General features: G+C 45.1%; 1 protein-coding gene across 1 annotated transcript in view; it reads left to right on the top strand.

Annotated features, from left to right (window-relative positions):
- The first annotated feature begins 16,860 nt into the window (after positions 1 to 16,860).
- CA10 (carbonic anhydrase 10) overlaps positions 16,861 to 20,950 on the top strand; it is a 346,588-nt gene continuing 342,498 nt past the window's right edge. The window contains exon 1 of the mRNA XM_044421652.1: positions 16,861 to 16,921. Coding sequence (XP_044277587.1) covers positions 16,861 to 16,921 — 61 coding nt within the window. The remainder of the gene's footprint in view (positions 16,922 to 20,950) is intronic.

The raw sequence follows: 20,950 nt of genomic DNA, 5'->3' as shown, positions 1-20,950 counted from the left end.
GGGAGGACCTGCTGTTACCTCTAAGCCCCTTGCTAACTTGGCCTAGGTATAATTCCTACAAGTTTGTGTAGGAGGGGGAAATCCATATTCCTGTAGTGAATTCCTATATATGCAATTGAATTTATTCATTTAAAATATTTATATCCCATCCTATACAAAAATTGCCCCAGGATGGCTTACAAAAGCTATAACAATCGATAAACAAGTAACAAATAACAACAAAAATATAATATTGACAAAATCAAAAACAAAATGTGACTGTGAGTTTTAAAACCAATTAAATTTCCTAGTTCTTAAAATAGTGGGTAAATAAAAAGGTTTTCACCTGGTGCCAAAAGGAATATAAAGTCGGCATCAGGCAAACCAATCTGGGGAGCGCATTCCAGAGTTTGGGTGCCACTGCAGAGAAGGCCCTCCTCCGGGTAGAAACCTTCTTTACCTCCTTCAGGGAGGGCTCCTGGAGCAAAATCTCTCCTGCAGATCTGTGGGGGTACAAGGGCATATAGGGAAAGAGACATTCCTTCAGGTATCCTGGTCCCAACCATTTAGGGCTTTATAAGTTAACACCAGCACCTTAAATTGGGCCCAGACTTCAATCAGGAGCCAGTGAAGCTGATAGAGGACCAGCATTATATGAGAATGATGACCAGTCCCCGACAGCAACCTGGCAGCTCTGTTTTGAACCAATTGAAGTATCTGGACCATTTTCAAGGGCAGCCCCACGTAGAGCACATTACAATAGTCCAACCAGGAAGTTACCAGAGCATGTGTCACCATTGCTAGGCAGTGCTCATTCAGGTAAGGATGCAGCTGATGGATAACTGAAGCTGAAGGAAAGTGCCCCTTGCCACCACTGCCATCTGGGCCTCCAGGGACAGCTCTGGGTCAAGGAGCACTTCGAAGCTGCGGACCCTATCCTTCAGAGGGAGTGCAACCCCATCCAGGACAGGGCCAGAATTGCTTACCTGAAAACCTGACATTTGAACTTTGTGGCATTACAGCCTGATTTTTTTTTTTTACTTTTTATTTATTTATTTTATTTTATTTTTTTGCCAGGCATTTGGGAACATGGGCTGTAGTATTTTGTTGCTGTTATAATTGTTTGTGCTGTTTTGTTATAAAATTGTTGATAAGAAGAGATCTATTTATGTTAGATTGTGTTACAATATTCATTAGGAAACAAATAGCCCCATAGAATCTGCCAGTGTTACACTTGTGATCGAACTTATTCTCAAGAATAAAATACAGTTCTGCTCCTCTCGTTCTTATGCTTGTTTGGGTGGAGTTCACCAAGTCCAGACCCCATGAATCCTTCATAATAAAGTACTGCGCACTTGCAAGGTGGTCTGCCTTACACATGTAATCATATGGCAGCAGCCTTGTGAGCTGTATTCTTGAGTTTGCTTTTCCTCAATTTATTTGTCCCAATTCATGCAGGATCTGGTCTCGTCACAAGACACAGTACAATCCTGTGCATGGCTGTTATGCAGGAGTAAACCACAGTGTTCAGTGGGGCTTCCTGCGCAGGATTGTAGTCCTAGAGAGCAAATCAAACTCAGACTTTTTTTACCCAAACCAAAACCGAACCTGAAATAGCACATGAAATTCTGTGCCGAAATGGAATAAACAAGGTGAACTCTTTTTTGTGTTAAACCTCTCCCAGGGAACTCCACTTCAGAGAAGCCGCTGTGCAGAGGGTAACCTTTTAATGGCGGGCGGGTGCAAGATGCCACAAACACCAGCATATTTGACCATAAAGACTGCACTGCCAGAAACCTGACCTTAGAAGAGACATATCAGCCTTTCAGAAATGGGTGGGATGTGGGGAAATTGTGAAGGCTGGAAGTCCACCAAATAATTGATGGTTGGGAAAACGGTAGGCCCAAGTGAAGGAGGCATGTTTGTAAGAGGGCCTGATAGGGCTCCTGGGCCTACAATTGTGAGATTGTTATTACATCCCAGACCCAAGATATAAATTATTAGGTTGAGTGGGGTGGGTGGGGGGACCATGTGAAAAAGATTTAGTTAAACTGTATATTTAAAAAACAGAAAAACACCCCCTCCCCACCTGATTATGGCCATGAGTAGTGCTATGAAGTATTAAATACTAATGAATGAAACATAACACAAATGAGATTTTTACAAAATGAAACACGAAACCAATGGGGCTTTTAAGTAACAAATTCAAATGAAATCCCAAAATGACTTTTTATTTCCTTGAATGCCCCTAATACTTATGGCTGACACTTAATTGTAACAAATTAAACCCATTAACCTCCCCCATGTCGGAAATAAATTTTCTCACATGAACTAGAACTGAACTCTTTATTTGTTCTTTCGCTTATTTATTTTTAAACCACCGTTTTATCCCAGAGCAGTATGAAGCATAAACATAAAACCATATAATCAATAAAAATGTAAGTAGAACAAACAATTTCTAAAAGCAATAACGATGAACATATAATATAGCCAGTAGTCTAAAAGAAAAACCCCTAACAGCCACAAGAGGAAAAGATGTTCCATATTATACAGTCTGGTTTTAAATAAAAGTACTGGTAAAGGGCCTGTTGAAATAAGTTTCATCAGTTTTTGGTGGTGAATTTCAACATGGGGAGCATTTCTGAGTTGTGGCACCACCATGGAAAAGGCTGCATTTCTTGTGCTCGCTCATCACCAGATCTCCAGAGCTGGATCTGGGCACAAGGCTTCTGACACTGATCTTTATCCCAAATAGGCCTATATGGCAGCAAGTGGTTGCTAAGGAAACCTGGCAGGTTCTCCTAAGTTGTTTTGAGCATAAAGTAGTGTTGTGCTGAAAAATCTCCTCGCATATTATTGACAGTTCTCATTCAATTTGATAGAAAATGAATTGCTTAAAAATAAAAAACAGTGGTGAGGAGATTTTGGAGAATTTGCCATGGGTTTGACTTGAGTTTCTTGTGATTTTGGAGGTAGCTTATAAGTGAGTGCACATGTCTTCCGCATGGGATGATCATTCAACCCACCAAGCTTCCCAAAGAGCTGTTTGAGATTAGGAAGCACCGTTATCCTAGAAAGCTAGCAATGACTAGCTCATCTCAAACACCACAAAAATAAATTATGAAACACCCTGGGTGGGTTTGCACAAGATGACAAGCCACACTAGTTCCTTGTACAGGATGGGCTATCATGTTGTCAGAACTCTGTCATGGTATTTCAGCACAGTATGTTTGGTTTTTTTGAACTGTTACCAGCCTCAGTCAGTCACCGGCCCCAAGTGGACCCCAAACCCCAAGCTAAATGGAGCCTGAGACAAGACTTAGAGCCAAAAACAGTTTTATTCTAGTGTACTTTAGAATAAACAGAGACAGAGGGGAAATGCTTTCCCAAATCAGAGTCTCAAAGAAGTACAGGGAACATACATTATATATTCCATGTCACAAACATGATGTCCAGATACAAAGTTGATACATTTGCATATTGTTGACTGTTCCTTTTGTTAGTTTACAGAAAAATTATTGATACTTCCAAGGAGTTCCCTTCCCATATGTCCACTAATAATCTCCAAACCATTCACACCCGCTTCATGTTTCTGCACCTACTGTAATGTATAATATATTTTGCTGCTTTTATTGAGATTCCAACCAGTTTCAGATGCCGTGGGTTCTCCCCATTTGCCTCTTTTGAGATTTAGCCAGCCTGTCAGGAGTTCACACAGGGTTCATCTTTCTCCTGTCCTCCCACACTTCCTTCTGGACAGGAAATGTAACATGGCTGTGGCTCTCCAGCGTTGTGGACTTCCTTAGGCTAACTTATGTCAGGGTAAAAAGGAGCATCATTGGTGACAAAACCATGATAAGAAACAACAGTCTATGTTTTCCATACCTCACCATGTTTTTTCTCTGAATGTTGGAACCCAGCATTGTAGTTTCCATGGTGCCACCACAGAGTCCCCTGGAAAGAGTGGCAGCTGCTGCAGGAGCTGTTCCAGCTTTACAGCATGGGATTGAATGTCAGGCAAGGTGGCTGATGGGGTATGTGCCAACAGTGGGAGGACTGAGCAAGGAGGGTGGAAACTAAGCTAGTGTAGAAACCACTTGATCACCTGTCAGGCACATCCAGGCAAAAACCCTCATACCATGGAACCACCCAGGGTTGCTTGTCATGGTGTATGGGCTCAGCCACTGAAGATGAGGAAGAATAATGGAAGACTTTTTTCCGGGTGAAGAAGCCTTTCAGGACTTTGGAGAAGGGGTTTGGCCCAGCACCTCTTCCCTGCAGCTGGAGACATCTGTAACTCCTGCCAATGGTGAGCCCCACCTGTGAGAAGCAGTTCAGAATTCTCCCCCACCTGCCTGCTAGAGAAATTTGAAGAAAATGTCTCCCCAGTTTCTCTGCACACAAATTGACTGGAGAATTTCAAAAGGCCATTTGTGCATAGCTCTGCTTTAAAGAATACAGCCAATACCCGGAACTGTGTCCTGAAGCAATTTCGATGTAACATTGGGGTTCTATGCACTGACCAGACAAAAGCTGATTATTGCATTTGGACCAACTGAAGCTTGTTGACTGTCCTAATATGCAGCCCTGCAATAAACTAGTCTAGAATTAACTAAAGTATGGAAATCCAAGCCCACTTTCTCAGGTAGGTCTGTAGTTGTCTTATCAAGCAAATCCAGGAACGTTACAAATCAACTGGTGCCATTAAGCTTCAAGTATGGTGCAATCCCAGCCAAGACAGGCTGAACGTATCTCCATCTTGTTGGGATTAAGTTTCAGCTTGTAAATCCTTATCTATTCCTAAACTTTAGGAACCAGTTTACAATTTCCACTTGTATGCTGGGGTTAGACAATTAGAATGTGTATCATTGCATAACAGTGATATTGCAACCCAAACCACCTCATTAGCTCATCTACCCGTTTCATATGAAAATTTTAAAAGCATGGGAGACAAGATGTCTTGGTATTCCAAAGATCACAGGGTAGGACCCTTGACACCACTGAAAAGCAGTCTCATGTATACCCATGCCTGCCAGATGGCTCAGAAAGATACGGTGATCACTATGAAGAAAAGAGATAACACCACCCCACAGTCTAGTTCATTTCTCAGTACAGTTGGTCCATCAGGGTGACCAAGGCAGTTTCCATTGCAAAGTGAGGCATGCTCACAAGGAAGCTGGACTCACTGCCAAAAAAATAGACTGGAGTCCAGGGAGCCAAGTTCAGGAACTCTGATGGATTCACACACCCAGAAGAGATTCCTCACGCATTCTTAGGACTTAACACCCTTCCAAGAACATCTAAATCAACTCAGGAAGGGAGACTGCCATCCAGCAGGGTGGGCAGTATGCTGTAAGAAGACCCATCTACATGAGAGCAGGGGTTCCTGTAGTCCAACGTTCTGTTCACACAGAGGCCAGCCAGCTGCCTGTGCTAAGCCCACAAGCAGATTGTGAGTACAACAGCACCTTCTTGCTCATGTTGCCCAGGAGCTGGCATAGTGAGGTATTCCGATCATTTACAAATAGAAAACTGTTGGACAGTGCTCCTGGTCAGGGAAATGGAATCTCATTGAACCATGGCTGCTGAAGCTGCACCTGGAATCCAGGTGAGAAACCTGAGAGAAGCTCAACCCATTTCCAACTCTCTGTAATGAAAGCCAGGTTAGCATCCACATCAAGGATCAATATATAGTATTGGCTTTGCTATTCCTTGACCTGGCTTCAAGGTGGAGCACACGCAAGCACGGCCAATTACTGCAGTGTCTACCAGAAAATAAAGGGACACAGGAAGGAATGGAAGGTGAAAAAGCACACTGATGATTAGCTCAAAGGTGGGCAGAAAGTGCTTCTCTAGAGGTTTTGAACTTCAGCTCCTTGCATTCTTGACTATTGGTTATGCTGGCAAAGGCTCCTAGGAGTTAAAGTCCAAAATGTCTAAATGTCTGCCCACTAGTCTATACCACTCTCCAATCCTCATGAATCTAATCCCCACAGTCATATCTCACTCTGCCATAGATTCCAGCAATAGCAGAACAAAGGTGTGCAAAATGGTTTACAGCACTTCTGCCAGGCTGGACCAGAATAAAACTGGGGCAACTTCGGTTAAACTGTAATGCAGTAATAACTTAAGTGGTTTTGTGGTCCCAGTAAGAGAAGCAAACTTCATGAAGGAGTTAAAAACTTTTATCAAGAAGAAAAACTCAAGGGAAAAACAGACAGTTGTGATCCATCACTTAGCTGCAGGTTTATGTGACATTTACAACAAACGTATATATTTGGAGAAAGTTGACAGTGACAACTTTATGTTTCAGTTATCAAAGCTTCCATCTTACAAGCCCCTTTGGTCCCAAGTGCTGTTAACAATGTTCCAAGGTTATGGCCATTCGTACCCTCCATTTTCTAAGTGGTACAATGATGAGGGAAGAGCAAGGTTTTATGATCCCTTCAAGGCATTTGAAAACTATACACACTAAATGATGTATAGAAAATTTTCAAAAAGTAATAACAGAGCTTTGCCTTTAGTTGGATGGTTCTCTCCTTACTTTTCAGTCACACTGTCTCTCATTTTCCTTTTTGGGGGAAATAGTGGAAGGGAAATAGCATGCCCAGTTTTTCAAAGATGTTACCATTTCTACCAATAGCACTTTGGGTCATAGCAAATATTTTAAGTAGCAGCAATTTTCAGCACTAAAACTGTTCTTGGTAGTTCCAGACAATTTTGCAAACACCAAGGGACTTATCTTTATATTCCTATGAGAAATGGCTGCCTCTAGTTTATTTCTTCATTTGAGTGATGAGAGAGAAGAGAAGCCTTTAGATTATTTCCTTAGAAGAACTAATACACCCAGGTATCCTTGTGGGCAAGACTACTCTATTTTTACAGTAATTAAAAACGACTAATATGAATACTAAAGCAATCCTATGGTCCCTGGCAGGCTGTCCCAGAGTCCACAGGATATTTTGGATTACCTTTCAAAGGATGATCTCTCGGGTAGGAAACCAAATGGGTTTTTTTCCTCCTACTCTACCCACCCCTGACAGCACATGGTTACTTCCTTGCATGAAGTCAGAGCTCTGACCTCTGCATAGGATGTAATTTGGGGGACAAGAATAGGGGTGGAGGCAGGGGCAGGAGGACTGACAGACCACACCATCCTAAAGCCTCCAGCTCTCATCCCCAGGACTCCACTACATATGTTCAAAAATATGCCAGGTGAGAAAGCAAACAAAAGGAGGACAGAGAGGCAATGATTGTCCCCACTGCTCTTCCAGATCTGTAGGGTGTACACCAGAAAAGCACAGGATTTTGGAGTACTCCAACATCAGAATGCTTCTTTGGAAAAAACAGAATTGTGCCCTTAATGTAACCTATTTATTCATCAAGCCTTTGCCCAGGATAATCAATTCCATTCCTAATTTCCCAACAGATGCTCCACATTCCACTGACATGGAGCATACCCAGTTCTCACTTGCATATTTTGGGAATTACCTCTCCCCCCACCCCAAGGCTTTGTTGTACTTCTGCAAACCGTGGATATCACGTCTTTCTTGTGTATGGCTGGAACTGCTTCAGCTACATAAAAACTGTCACTCAGAGAATAAGCTTGCTATTATATATGAACAAATGATAAATATTCCAAGTTGTGTTTTACATACATGCAAATGTTGACTGTCTGAAGAAAAGGTCATGAATATGCAGAAACTCAGATCTCAGTCCCAGTGAATATTGATAGACACCTAAATGAAATTGTCAATATTCATCAGACTATATCTGACAGGCATACACCAGGGAATGCTGACATTCATAACATTTCTCTGCATTTGTCAACTTTCACACTGGAAAGTCAACACTTTGTCATATTCTATATCTGTTTCAGGTCCTTTCAGGTCCTGCAGGTTGGGAGGTTTTGTTTTTGTTTTAAATTTAGCCTTATTTCTTACATATTAACCCTTCCTCCAAAAAAGCACTTGATGGAGAAGGAGGACTACTGCATTTATATTCACAACAACCCTGGGAGGTAGGGTAGCCTGAGAGTAAGTGGCTGGCCCAAGGTCACTTGAATGTGCCTTATGGCAAGTAGGGATTTGAATCCTGACTGTCTGAATTGTATCCAATGTTGCTTGTAAAATAGGATTATGTGGTAATATTTTTACCACGTAATTTCTCCAGAAAATCTAGGTCATGCCTTCATTTTCTTTTGAGCAAAGGGAATGCTGTTTCATGCCCACTCACACTCACACTTGCTATCTTCGCACTATTTCTTAGTCTTTAGGCAAACGGGAATAAATTGGAGTGACAACAAGTCTCTGTGATAATGACAACTCACAAGAACAAACACTGACTGACAGCCAACCACTAAGACAATTCATCAGCATCTTTGTTCTCTTATTTCTGAGCTGTTGTCATTTTGTTTTTAAAGAAGAGTGTGGCACACTGATGTATTTTACCAGAAAGAAAAATGCAAATACTAGCATAGTTTTGATGCCACCATCAATAAAGAAAAAGAATTACCTTAACATCTATTGTATTGATGGATCCTTAGAAGTGCTCTATGGTGATTATGTTAAATTTTTTATCAAATCCCTTTGTGGGAGGATTGGACTATTTATACAAACACTGAATATATTTTCAGAAAACAACAATTTACTGCTGTTACAATAAAGAAAACTACAACACCAAAGATGAAATAGCAATGATAGTAATTATTAGCATTTACAGAGCACTTCTTATCTTCAGACAGCAGTACTTAGCACATGCAAGCCAATGTCACAATGTGTGTCAAGTGCTTTACTACCATTTCTGATATGAACCCCATCCTGCTTGTCCACTAGCTTCCTCGGAAACTAATGTGCCTACTCTTCTAGCCCTAAACTGTGGCCCTGAAGAAACCCAGTTGTTTCTGCTTTGAAATAACAATAGGTAATTTTGCTAAGATACATGTTCATGTTTATTTGTATTTATTTATTTATTTTTTCGATTTATATCCTGCCTTTTTCCTACAAAGGGCTCAAGGCAGCTTACACCATTCTCCTCCATCTTATCCCCACAACAACAACCCTGTGAGGTAGGTTGGGCTGAGAGTCTGTGACTGACCCAAAGTCTCCCAGTTGGCTCCATGGCTGAGTGGGGACTCGAACCCAGATCGTCTGAGTCCCAGTCCCGCACTCTTAACCACTGCACCACACATGTTCAGCTGTTTATTCATGTCTGACTATAAGCGATCCTATGGGTCGAATCTCACCACACTTTTCGATCCAGCACCACCTCTTTCAGCTGAACTGTGTCTGGCCCTCATTCTCTTTGATGTAGTCTAACCAACTCACTCTTTGGCAACCTGGTTTTCTCTTGCCGCTGAGCATCCAAGCATTATATCTTCTTCTGATGAGCTTGATCACGTGACATGGCCAAAATACGTGAGTCTCAGCTTTGATATCTTGCCAACCAGGAATGCGTCTGGTTTAATATGCTCTAGCACCTGCTTGTTCAGCACCACTGCTGTCCATGGAGTGCTCAGGAGCCTCCACAAAGACCACAGCTCAAGCACCGAAATGGACAGCCTAGAGTACAGCTAATGTGTACTAGCAGAGCAACTGTGGCCTTTGAGAATTGCTCATGCTGAAGAGGAAGCGGTGCATTGGATGGGTTGCATGAAACAAACACCCAGTTGGGTCATCAGCACCTGAGTTCAGTTCAGAAGGAATCACATGCTAGCAGGGATGGAAAAGACCAGGTTAAAATCATCGAAGCTTGGGATCTGTTCCATCACCAATCAGAAAGGATCAATTGGCAAGTATTTATGTATTTATTTATTGTGATATCTGACTTTTTCTTTATTTTCCTTTTTTTTTTTTCATTTCATGCTGTGCTTTTTGTTAGAGTGCAAGCTTTTGGGCAGAGTCCTGTTTTAAAAATACACATGAGCAGTATTTGGCTCAACTGTACCCTATCTATCAATGGGAATGAACTGAGTAAGATTATGCATGCTCTAAGCATCTCAGGTTAGAGAGATCCTTATTCCCATCCCTTTTTAATGATTAAAAATTGTGAGATGATTGGTCATTACCATACCCTGAGCCAGCAAGTTTTAATGATCAATTTTGAAATGTGTGAAAAAAATGACTTCATTTTGTGTTTAAGACTGATGAATGTTAATTGTATCAGATGCTCTCTAGTTCTAGGATTGTTTAAAAGACAGCAAGCCAATACAAAGGTGAAATCAACCTCAGGCTATTGGAGCAGAATTGCTTAAACCAACAGTGAATTTTGTTCTGCTTAACTCAAGGGCAATCTTGAGTTTTTGTTGAAGTCAGTGGTGTTCTACTGGTCTAAGCTTGAAATGTCATTCTTAAATTTTGATTAAGTGGATGATATATACTTTCAAGGTACAATTTCCTATAATTTTCATAGAAATGAAACAGTCTTTCTGTGGTCCAATCCTAGCAAACATTCTTCAAGACCAAATGGTAGGAAATTACTTACATGAGTCACAAGCTGTTTGTTCTCTTTCATTGGGTCACTGTGATGCAGTTTAAAGTCAGGGAGAGAAACATGTTTCCATCCCTTAAAGCAATTGGGGGTCCCTTTTTCCTTACACATTGGGTGGGCAAAATATAAGGGGAAGAACATCAGTTTGCTATTGAAATCAAAAGGTCCTTCTCTCCATCTGGTGGCTTGGAGGAAGGAGATAATTCTCATGAGATGCGAGGGTCCAGAAAAGTACCTTGCTAGTAGCAGATACTAAGCATGAATGGACTGAAGGAAGAGAATGTTTTCTCAGCTAAGGTTCAAGCCTTCAAGAAAGCAAGCAGTATTCCCAACTTGTGACAGGCTGCATTGAGAAAGCAAACCTTCATTGCTGGTTTAATACCAGTGCATTCTCTTTGTGCAGGGGGTCATGGTAATGACTTAGGCAGGAATGCATCAATTCTAGCCTACATAAGGGCCAAAGATGGTCCTCCTGAGGTTACAGTCTTGCTTTCAGATGCCTCCCCTTTCCCTGGCTATTATTTTGTGGTTTGGCAAAGTTTTTTCCCCTCCAGAAATGTGTTGGTTACCAGCAATAAGAGTATCGATCTATAATATGGTGGGTCTTTTTGTAATATTTAGCCCCTCCCCTTTTGTCTTTAAGTCCACCTACCTCAAGAATTTATCTAAAATAGAATGTGTTACTTGGGCTGAAAGGGATCTGAAATGCCTAGTTCAACATGTATGTCTCCAGGCTTACTGCCTTTAAACATTTAAGCTACCACATTTTTCCAATTGATTATTATGGTATTAATTATCCAGCAGGAATGATGATGTGTTGGAATAATCACCACACGCTTGACTAGAGGCCAAAGTCCCAATATGCAGTCCCAATGCAAATACAGGGTAATTGGTAGTAACATGTGATAGTGTCGATACATTTATTATTGAAAACAAATATATTGCACCTTTCCTTTAAAAAGCTTGAGGTGGCTAGCAGCAATAAACTTCAAGAGATAAAACTAAAATTATCAGGAGCAGCAGAATGCAAAAAGATACAAGGCAGGCACTAGAACAATTAGATATCCTCCAGCATTGAAAGCAATTAAGTGTAGAAGGTTTAAGACACAATTTAGTGCAGGAACTTCACAACATTCATGTCCACAGAGCAATCCGAAAACCATTTCAGCCATCTGCTAAATCACTAAAACTGTATCCCATACTCTATGACCACAGTAGGCAGCTTGGTAGTCTGCAGCCTGTCTTCTGGGGCTGATAGGACTTGGAAATCCAACATCAACTGCAGAGGAGGAGGCAGAGGCCTACCCCATGAAGAAAGGAATGAGGACATCCTGCTTACTATGTTTGCAAATAGTGAAACAGATAGAAGGTGTTAGTACTTCCCTATATTACCTAACAGAAAGAGAATTTAACCTGGCAGGAGCAAAAGTTGGGAAAGACAAAAACAGATTCTTTAAAAAAAGATAATCAGATCCACTGTCTTTCACAGACACCGAGCCTGTGCCTTGGATAGTATCACATCAATCCTTGAGACAAAGATAACTTGTTTTATTTTTAATATCAGTACTTACCTGGGTGCACTGTTCTACAAGCCAAGGGCTTCGCATAGCACCATCCCTGCACGTCTGTCCTTAGCAAAACATGTGTGTGTGTGTGTGTGTGTGTGTGCATGCAGTAGGCCTGCATTTGCAAAGGGGAGAATGCCGTGCACTTTGCACACAGACACATCCTGTGTTCCACCCACCCGGTGGGCAAGTTTTGCCTCTGCGTCCAGCAAAGTCATGTTTTCCTCCAGACGCTATTGGAAGTCATTCATTTATAATGGAGTGTATCCAATGTCAGTCCTACCTCAATTTTGCCCACTGAAATGAATGGGACTTATTGGATTCTACCTATAGGAGAGGGTGGAGAGGCACAGTTGAGAAGATGCCACCCTGTCTAACAATTTGAATCAAGCTGATTCAGGCTGCAATCCTATACTCACTGATCTGACATACAGGTCAGGAGCATTACAGCATCACTACAACCACTCACCAACCAAGCACTCACAGTGTGGCAGGTGAAATAAGGCTGTGCATTTCTCCGTCATACTCATGGTTGGTCTTCTTTAGGGTGCAGCGATATTTATATTGTAGCCTGTGGTGTGGATTCGGAAAAGATCTGCCTGACAGCAACCACAGTAAGGGCCAGGGGGAATGCAGGAGGCTTATTTCATAGCCCTGACAGAAGGCCAGTTCCTACTCTACTCCAGTATGGCTGTACCGAATATGATGAGATGAGGGACAGTAAAGGGGAAGCAGGAGGCAGGTTGATGCATCTCTGGTGCCAAAAGCCGCTGTCCACCAAGCATGGTGCTGAAAATACATGTCCCAGCTCTTCTCATGCAGCTTTTGCAAAAGGCATTTTGGGTTCACCACTTCCATCCAGCAGTGGTCAGTGGGAGAATTTGTTAGACCGCTGGTGCAATTTTTGCATGCGTGAGTGCTGCCAGATGCTATTATCTGCATTAATTTTGATTGCAGCTGAAGGTCTTTAATTTTTATTTATTTACAGGATATTTATGATGCTTCATATCTAAATGGATTCTGAGAGCTGAACAGTAAACATATGATAAAAATAAATAATGCATTGAAATAGGATAACATTAAAGTCATGGCTGATCAGCGAGGAAAGCATTTTGGAAGACAAATGTCAGAAGGCACTGGGAAAAACACGGTGTTGGTACCTGACCTCCAGAAAGTGGAAGTTCCATAGAAGGAGCCACCACACTGAAGGCTCTTCTGCTGCTGGACTCCAGATGGTCCATGTAGAAGTACCAGGAGCAGCTCCTCTAATTCTCTCATTAACCAGGCATGCTGGTTAAGAGGAATGGAGCTGTCAGGCAGCCTTCCTGAACCCGGTGCCCTCGAGTTGTTGTGGACTACAACTTCCAGAACTCCTGACCATTGGCAGTGCTGCCAGGGGCTGATGGCTACTGTAATCGAAAACATCTTGAGGGGGCCATGTTGAAGAAGGCTGCAGTAGGGTATAACCTCTAATGCGATGGTGCTAAAATCATCAGGTTGCATGCAAAACCATGCCTCTGATTCAGCCATGACACAGGGCTTGCTAGAACACAGACCTAAATCCATGATTTGGTGGAATTGGATGAGATGCAATGAGATTGTAAATTTGAAGGGAACCACGGGGTTTCATGATGATCTGTGCATGCGATCCACACTGTCCTATTTCTGTAGTTATTATCAATTTACAGTGCAATCAATGGGCAGGCATGTGATTGGATGCTGATTTTGTGTGCTGGGAGCCTGTGTTTTTAAAAATATGAATTCAAGGAGGTGCTGCAAGATCTGACATTTATGCATACACTGCTTGGGAAATTGATCTTTAGCAAACATATCGAAGGGAAGTGGGCTTGGAGGAGCTAAAAAGATTAGTGAACCACTACTTTTAGCTGAAAGTCATCTCTTTCAGTGTTCCCATGTACAGAACACTGGAGACGAGAAAAAGCCTTTTTTCCCCCCTAAGCAGACTAGGATGCTAGTTTTGAAAGCTGTAGCTGCTTGCTAGAACGCAGGGCTTTGCAGGAAGGCACTCCCAGGCTTCACACACCGGGGTAAAAGATACAGGATGCCAGGCAGTATCCTACGTCCAGCCCTCCTGATGTAAACAGGGTCCGATGAATTCCGTTTGCTTGGAGGGAGGAACTGGTCTTGCTTCGTAGAACCGCAGCCGCTGAAACGTTGCATTTAACACACAAACGTGCCCAAAGCGAAACCGCGGCTGAGCTAGGCTCACGGCCGGATTTCGGTGCGTTCACATTCCGCAGGAAGACTGGTGCTGGCAGCCAGTGTTCCAGGGGCACGTCGCGCTGATCAAAGTGGTGCTGGCTTCAGGCAAACCCGCACAGGGCTGCGAGGCAAGCGAACCTGCGCGTAGCTGTCTTGAAGGGGGCCGGCTGATCTCCCTACGCCACTACGCCGTGCTCCTTTGAGCGTACGATCCCAAGGCAAGCAGGCAATCGCCGTAGGCGCGGCACTTCCCTCAACCTCACCCCACATTTCGAGCTCTCCTATGCCCCCCCACTTCCGGTAATCTACTCTGCTGGGGGCGAGGGAAAAGCACTTAAACTTCACACACACACACACCCGCGCGCCTTTGCTTCAGCACCCTGGCAAGCCCTATTTACGGTATAATCCCATGCGCGTCTACTCGGAAGTAAGCCCGGCTGCGGGGGAAGCCCTACCAAACTCAGCCGGGCTTTCTTCTGAGTAAGAGACTGCGCTGCCCGGCTCCTTCCTGCACCTTCCCAACACGCTCCCCCGCCTCTATTTCCCTACGGCGCAGTCCTTTCCCGCAAATCTGGGGCAACTTTTTTTTTTCTTTTTGGTACGGCACTTATCTGTACTCACATACAGTCTCTCTCTCGCGCGCGCACACAGATGCAGAGAGCCTGCAATTAAATAAATGGCCCGGAGAGCACGTTTGAGCTGAGCAAGGAAAAGCAGCGATTTGCACACAGAGACTCTGCCTGGGATTGCACTAAGTGGGGCTTACTTCTGAGTAGGCACGCCTCGGCTTGCCCTGCTATCTTGCGCGACCTCCGCTCAGCCCGCTCGTCCCCCCGCCCCTCTCCAGCGCAAGGATTCCAGCTCGGGCTGCGGAGCTGGGGCTGCGGGGCTGCCTGCCTGCCTGCCTGCCTGCCGCCGCCGCGGAACGCCGCCCGCTCGCCGGCTCGCTCCGCTGCGCGCGCTGCCGGGCGCCTCCGTGGCGGGCTGGGCTGCGCTGGGCTGGGCTGCGCGGTCGCCGTGCCTGGAGCTCGCGGGCGCCCGGGCCTCGGCGCTGCCGTGCGGCTGAGGGTGCGTGTCGGCGCCTGCCCGGGGAGAGGCTGCCGCCGCCGCCGCGAAGGCTTCCGCCGGGCGCGCTCTGGCCGCGGCGCGGGGGCCGTCTGGAGCCGCCGCTTGACCCCGCGCTCTTTCGGGGACTGCGGCGCCCCCCGCGCGCGCGCGCACACACACGCCCTTCGGCGGCGGAGGAGGAGGACGCGGAGCGCCGGGAGGGGTAAGCGGGCGGGCGGCCGGGGGCGCCCCGCGAGAACTCCGGCGAAGCCCCGCAGAGCGCGGCGGGACGGGCTGCGGGCGAGGAGCCGCTGGCAGCGCGGGCTTTCCTGGCAGCGCGTCTCCTCGAACTTAACCGGACTGACTTCGGAGTAGGCGCCCGTGTGGGTTGCGGTGCGGGGGGCGGGGGCGGATTGGGTCGAACAAGAGCTGGAGCGCCTCGGAAACTACTTTTGCTAACTCTTCGACATCTCCTAATAATGGTATTTTATTTCGTGCCATACACGTTTTGAAGAGGGGAGGCGTTGCGCTTTTGGTTGGCATCGGAATCACCGTCAGCTTCGCTCCCGTAAAGGGGGTTTTGGCGTGGGGATGGGGCCGGTGTGTTTAAGTCGGTTAAAGAGACGGGGAGCTCATGTAGGTGTATTATAAGCAGCCGTCGTTTCCCGCCACCCCCCCCCCCGCCGCTTTAAATTTTGGGCATCTTGCAGATTTTATTAACCCCAGTAAAGTGGTTAAGGTGCCACGCGGGGAAGATATGTTAGGAACAGCCACGACAGGCTCGCCTGCCTATTTATTTATTTATTTAGCTCCCACTATGATTTTTCTCCCCAATACCTTGGAAAGGGAGGACGTGGAGGGGGAGGAAAATCTGTAGGCGAGGGAAGAACGACCCCTGCAGTTGCATTGCGGAAAACCTCATCTCCTTTGCTGGGGAATTAACTGGCGCTTGAGCTGTTTTTTTGGCAAGGAGACCTGGGTTTGGTATTTCGGCCTCCCTCCCTTTCTCTCTCCCTCCCTCCCCGTCTCTCCCCTCTGTAGTCTGTGGATGTAGGTGAAATACCCTATAAAAAGAAGAGAAAAAAAAAAAAGCTTAAATCCCTTGCAATGTGCATTAATCTCTTTGTAATCATTTTGTAGCGAGCGGGAGAGAAGGCAACACTGGGATGGCGACGGCTGTGGTGATGATCCCCTTGTGAGGCGTGCAGAGTTTGGGGACAACTTGCCGTTTCGGTCCCCTGGAATCTGAGACTTTCCGGAGCAGGGAGCAGTTGTTCTTTTTTGTCTATGTCTTGTTGGGAGATCTGGTGGATTTTTCTCGCTCTCCTGGAGGAAGAAGCCGGTGCTGGTGGTTGGCTCCTTGGTCTTTGCTGGAGGGTGAAGGAAGAGAAGGGATCTCGTTTAAGCTGTGTGGAGAGAGAGCTCGGACATGTGTCAGCACATCTGGGGAATACAGGCTGCAAGTCTGGAAGGAGATTTTCTGGGATCATTCAAACTGTGATATTGATCTTTGTTATTTTTTTTCGCCGAGGGATGCACTTGGCATGAGAATCGGAGGATGGAAATTGTTTGGGAGGTGCTTTTTCTTCTGCAAGCCAATTTCATTGTCTGCATTTCAGGTACGCAGCAAAACATAACAAACGGGAGGAGAAACGTATTCCCTGCTCTTGCTTGTTTCCCTCCCTTCCCATCCCATCCCTGTTTATCCATCAGCACAAGCAGTATGCGTTTTAAACATTAACGACACAGCCCTACTTTAAAATATATGAATTTGTCTTTATTTCGAAAACTGGGCAGTAGTCATCCTGTACAGAGTGAGATGGTGAAACATGGGGATTGTGCATTGTCTGTCTCTTATGTGTTTTCTATGTTATTGGGAGAGTGCCTGGCTGCAATGAGTTAACAGCTCCATTTTATTAATCCTGAATATGTTGTGGCTTTGAAAGTTGTTCAACTTCTTGCTCTGAGAGGCCAGTTCTGTTTTCCAGGACATCTCAGCACTCCCAGAATCAATGGTTTCCAACTGGAGATTCTGCATCAGTGTGTCTGCGTATCCCATCCCAAATGTTTACTCCAGGGGTATCAAATCCAGAGGCTTAGCCTGCTTTGGCTGAGAACTCTGATGTGGTACCCTTTGTCTTCCAGCATTTTGCTGCTGCTTGTTTGGTGGAAGGCAGGTGATGCCACTTGCCAAAAAGATCCTGTCCAATTAATGACTAGGCATGGCCTGGTGTCTGGTGCTAAGGATTACAGCAATTTATTCTTCTACTTCAAAAACCTTGGCTTCTCTGTTAATTTGTCAACGTCATTCAAGCTGGAATAATTATGTTGCAGCCTGAGAGCAACAGGGAGGGGCTATGGCTGCTGGATTTGGAGTTTGGGGCACTTTCAAATAGCTCTTTCCCCTCCCAGCAGCCTCTGATGCTGGCAGCTGCTTCCCATCCCTCCAGGGAAATGCTTCTGCTCTCCACCTTTTAAGCAGGGAGCCAGCAAGAGAATGTTGGAGCCGCACTGGCCCTTGGCTCACAGGGGAATGCCCTGGAGGGGCCCCCCAGTGCTAACCGCCCAAATACTGTATCCCTTCCCACCCTCCCTTGCCCCACCCCACCCCCAGCCCCATTGCTGGCTTGAACTGGATCTTGACTTCCCGCTGCCTGGGCTGCTGTGCTAGCCTTTGATCGCCACCCCAGATGCCCATTTGGAGCAAGCCGTCCTCCGCGCTCTGAACCCTTTTCACTTCGCCTCAGTTGGGCATTTGCCTCATTGGCTCAGAGCTGTCTGCCTTGCCCTGCCCCTGCCAACACCCCTCCCCAATGGTGTCATCTGCGGCTGCCCCCCTTGCTAATCCTTCGCCTCAAGGACTGACCCTGTGGTCTTGCCAGATGATCCGTTTGGCATCCTTGCAGCGGAGCCTCAACATTCTCGGTTTAACTCTTGTCTGGGGAGGGCGGGGAGGAGCTCCCGTTCCAGCCGGAGCTTGCTCTTGTGGTCCCTCCTGCTTCTCTCTCAAACAGCAGCCTGTGAAGCCACCTCGGGCTGTAAAGGCACTACGGCTGGCACATTCTGAGCTGCATCTCTCCACCTCAGGCAGCAGTGATGGGTCTGCTGTTTCTTCCCTCCGACCAACCTCCTTTGGAGGGACATCAAGGCCCCCCCCCCACACCTACTTGCTTGCTTGCTCTCTTTGCACTTCGGCTGCTGTGGCCATTCCCACAAGGCTTTCCTGGCAGCGGTGAGAGAGGGAAGGCGCCCATGGTACGCCGAGCAGGCAAACAGAAACCCTTCCACCAGATTTGATTGCCATTGCTCTAATCAGCGTTGCTTCCGCTGCAGGGTAAAGGGGGCACAGAACAATCTCACCCCACATAGGCTGGGGCAAGAGCTGCAATAGAAAAGAGGGGTGAGGCTTCCCCCTGGCCACCCAGCTTGCATTCACTACTGGCTAGCATGCTTGCTCCCTAAGACATCACTGCACTTTGTACTGTGCTGAGCAAGCCTGGTTTCATTCACACCCTGCCCCCCCCCCCGAAGAGTGCAGAGAGCTCCGTGTTCATTGGGAGACACCCCCCCCCCACAGAAAATCACCTGTGCAGACAAGCGTTCTTGTGCATCTGGCAAACTGCGCTGCCTGTGACTGACACCACGTGTGCCAGCGAGCTCCCTCTGGAGGGCCTCGGAAGGTTACAGCCCAGGCTGCGTAATCTTGTCCAGGGCTTTCAACCCCACTGGGGGCTGGTGGGCAGGGAGGAACTGTCCCTTCCTCTTTTAAAATGGAGTCTTGCCTTCACAAAGGTACAGGATAGTCCCGATTGGGAACAACCTCCCTCAAAGGTTAAGAGTGGCAGAGGGGAGAAATATTAACAGTAATTATACTTGTTCTTTTCAGTAAGCTAAAGAGCAAAGCAATGTTTTGGGGGTTGAAGGACTGTTGGTTGTACGGTGGGGGGGCTCTTGGTCAATTTGTGTCACCTTTTCCAGGGCAAGCCATCATTCTTTGCTAGCGTCTCTTTTCTTGAATAAACCAATAATAAGAGTTACCCTGTGTGCCTTTCGCTTGACACAGACAGATGGAAATCAAAATATCTATGTAGTTTGTGCCAAACAGATGCAGGATGCTAGCTGCCTGCATTAAATACCACCCCCCCCCCGTTTTTTTTAGGAATGCTTCCCCTTAGTAATCCTTGCCATATTTCCTCAGAAGTAGGTCTCAATGAGTTCAACAGCAGGTACTCCCAGGTGAGTTTCTATAGGATTGCAGTCCTGTGCCAGCAGGAAATAAGTGCTGTTGAACTCATTAAGACTCATCTCTGCATTGACATGCGTAGGATTATCACTGTTAATCCATTTTGGTAATAGATGGTGCAGGTTCAGTGCTTTGAAAGTCCTGTTTCTTCCCCTCTTTCTTTTCATATTGCTATCTATAGCATATATATGAGATCAGTGTTTTCTAGGAGCTTTTTCTGGCATGACTGGGTAATGAATGAACTGTTAGAACATATAATGAAGCCTCCTATTAATTTTTCACAGTTGACAACTTAATGAAATCGTTCATTTCAGAATCCATTGTTTCTTAATTATAAAGTGTACATTCAACATGGGTAATTGGGAGGAAATGATTTTTAAAGTGATAAATATATCTTCCTTAGCAATGACTACAAATGAGGCAAAATATGCATAAGTTGAAACAATGAAATTAATTGAAATTAACACTGCCCCCCATTGTGCATTAGCAAGCTGGCAACTATTACTGTGCTTAGACTGGTTTCTTTTGCATCTGGTGGACCCTAATTGGTATTAAGTGGAAAGGCTTTTTGCCCTTCCTCTCAGCAGGTGTACAGAAACATTAACAAGTAAAGAGCAGGTCTAGCCTAAATGACCTTTTGTCTGTTGGCAGAATGTAGCTGTCTCATCTTTTTGACCATGACTGCTTGTATGATGTTGTATCCATAATTGAAATATGTTTTAAGGGAGCCTAAGAATAGATTTGGAGAACCTTTTAGGCAAAATTATAGTAATTTAGCCAGAGTTTTCACAGCAAATGCTCTTACCTTGGTAGATACTCTTTTTCATTCCATACTTGAAATAAAGGCTGGATAAAATGCTATTGCCAGTTTTCTGTTGCACCCTTTCTGCCTCTTTTAAAGTCTGAATAGAACTAACTGGGACCCTGCAGTGGAAATGAATGGTATCTGAAAAGTTGTGGGAAGCCACTTAAACTCTGATGGTGTATTGGGGTGCTCCATATGGGGGAACAGAGTAATTGCATTGGCATTTTGCCAGTTCTTGGCTGCTTAACATACCTCATTGATTCACACAGGTAATTTAGTGAAAGCCAGGGTTTTAGTTACTGAAATGTTGACTAGCTTATATTGGAGAGAATTGGTCTTTTTATATGGAGAAGCAAATACATTGTAGGTTTTCTTGTCCCTACCTTATACTGGAAGCCTTTTAACATTCACTTTAACTTACAAAATAATTTGTTTTTCTCATCTTTGGAGACTGTATGGTCAATGCTTTTGATAATAAAGCAATAATTATGTCAGTCTTGTACCTGTTGATTTAACAGAACTGCGTGTTGTCAGAACTCATTTCAGAGATTAATACCAATAAAATACATTAACCTGACAGTGAGGCCATAATAATATCTC

This window comes from Varanus komodoensis, unplaced genomic scaffold (assembly GCF_004798865.1).
Source record: "Varanus komodoensis strain SLA01 unplaced genomic scaffold, ASM479886v1 scaffold12, whole genome shotgun sequence".
NCBI lineage: Eukaryota > Metazoa > Chordata > Lepidosauria > Squamata > Varanidae > Varanus > Varanus komodoensis.
This window is presented reverse-complemented; position numbering and strand designations above follow the sequence as displayed.